The sequence below is a fragment of the Myotis brandtii genome, unplaced genomic scaffold (assembly GCF_000412655.1).
Source record: "Myotis brandtii unplaced genomic scaffold, ASM41265v1 C41446678, whole genome shotgun sequence".
Lineage (NCBI taxonomy): Eukaryota > Metazoa > Chordata > Mammalia > Chiroptera > Vespertilionidae > Myotis > Myotis brandtii.
Window position 1 is genome coordinate 1 of NW_005298333.1, and position 655 is coordinate 655.

Below are 655 nucleotides of genomic sequence, written 5' to 3' on the forward strand. Positions count from 1 at the left end.
ACAGTTATAGACAGTCTTTCCGGCCACCATGGCATAGGCCACAGCCTCCTCGACCTTTGGGTCAGGGGCAGACAGTTCGCTGCTGACCTGAGCTTGGGCTTTTTTATTGTGACGGTATTCCAAAATGCTGGTCAACAGACTGCTGGCCCCAGCGAATGCCCCCAAACCTTGACCAGCAGCTGTAAGCATCAGGCTTCCTCCGGCTGTGACCGGAGCGAGGGCCAACCCCAGGAGGCTCATGGTTCCGGAGGCCACAGCAACCGAGTTGGTCACCAGGCTGGTCTCGGCGAAATTTTTGTGGGTTTTGTCGATGTCGTCTGCGAGGGCACGGTACTTTCTGATGGCCATTTCTAGTTCTGCTTTCATTATGGGAAACTCTTTCAAAAATATTCCTTCTTCAGGGGACAGATCTCCATCTTGTTGCTCCACATCTTCACCTGGAGGAATGTCATCGCTGTCCCTGTGGATGAGGGAAATAAAGATTTGGTTTTGCCCTAGCCAGTTTAGCTCAGTGGATAGAGCCTCGAACTGCAGACCAAAGGGTCCTGGGTTCGATTCTGGGCAAGGACATATACCTCGGTTCCAGGCTCCTCCCTGGCTTGGGCCCTGGTTGGGGCATGTGCAGGAAACAACTAATCGATGTGTTTCTCTCACA

General features: G+C 53.0%; 1 protein-coding gene across 1 annotated transcript; it reads right to left on the bottom strand.

Moving 5' to 3' along the window:
• Nucleotides 1-3: 3 nt before the first annotated feature.
• On the bottom strand, nt 4-494 carry LOC106725214 (apolipoprotein L6-like; the record flags this gene model as incomplete). Its single annotated transcript, XM_014535534.1, has 1 exon — nt 4-494. A coding segment is annotated over one exon (491 nt), but the record flags the coding sequence as incomplete, so codon positions are not given.
• Between the last annotated feature and the right edge of the window lie 161 nt (nt 495-655).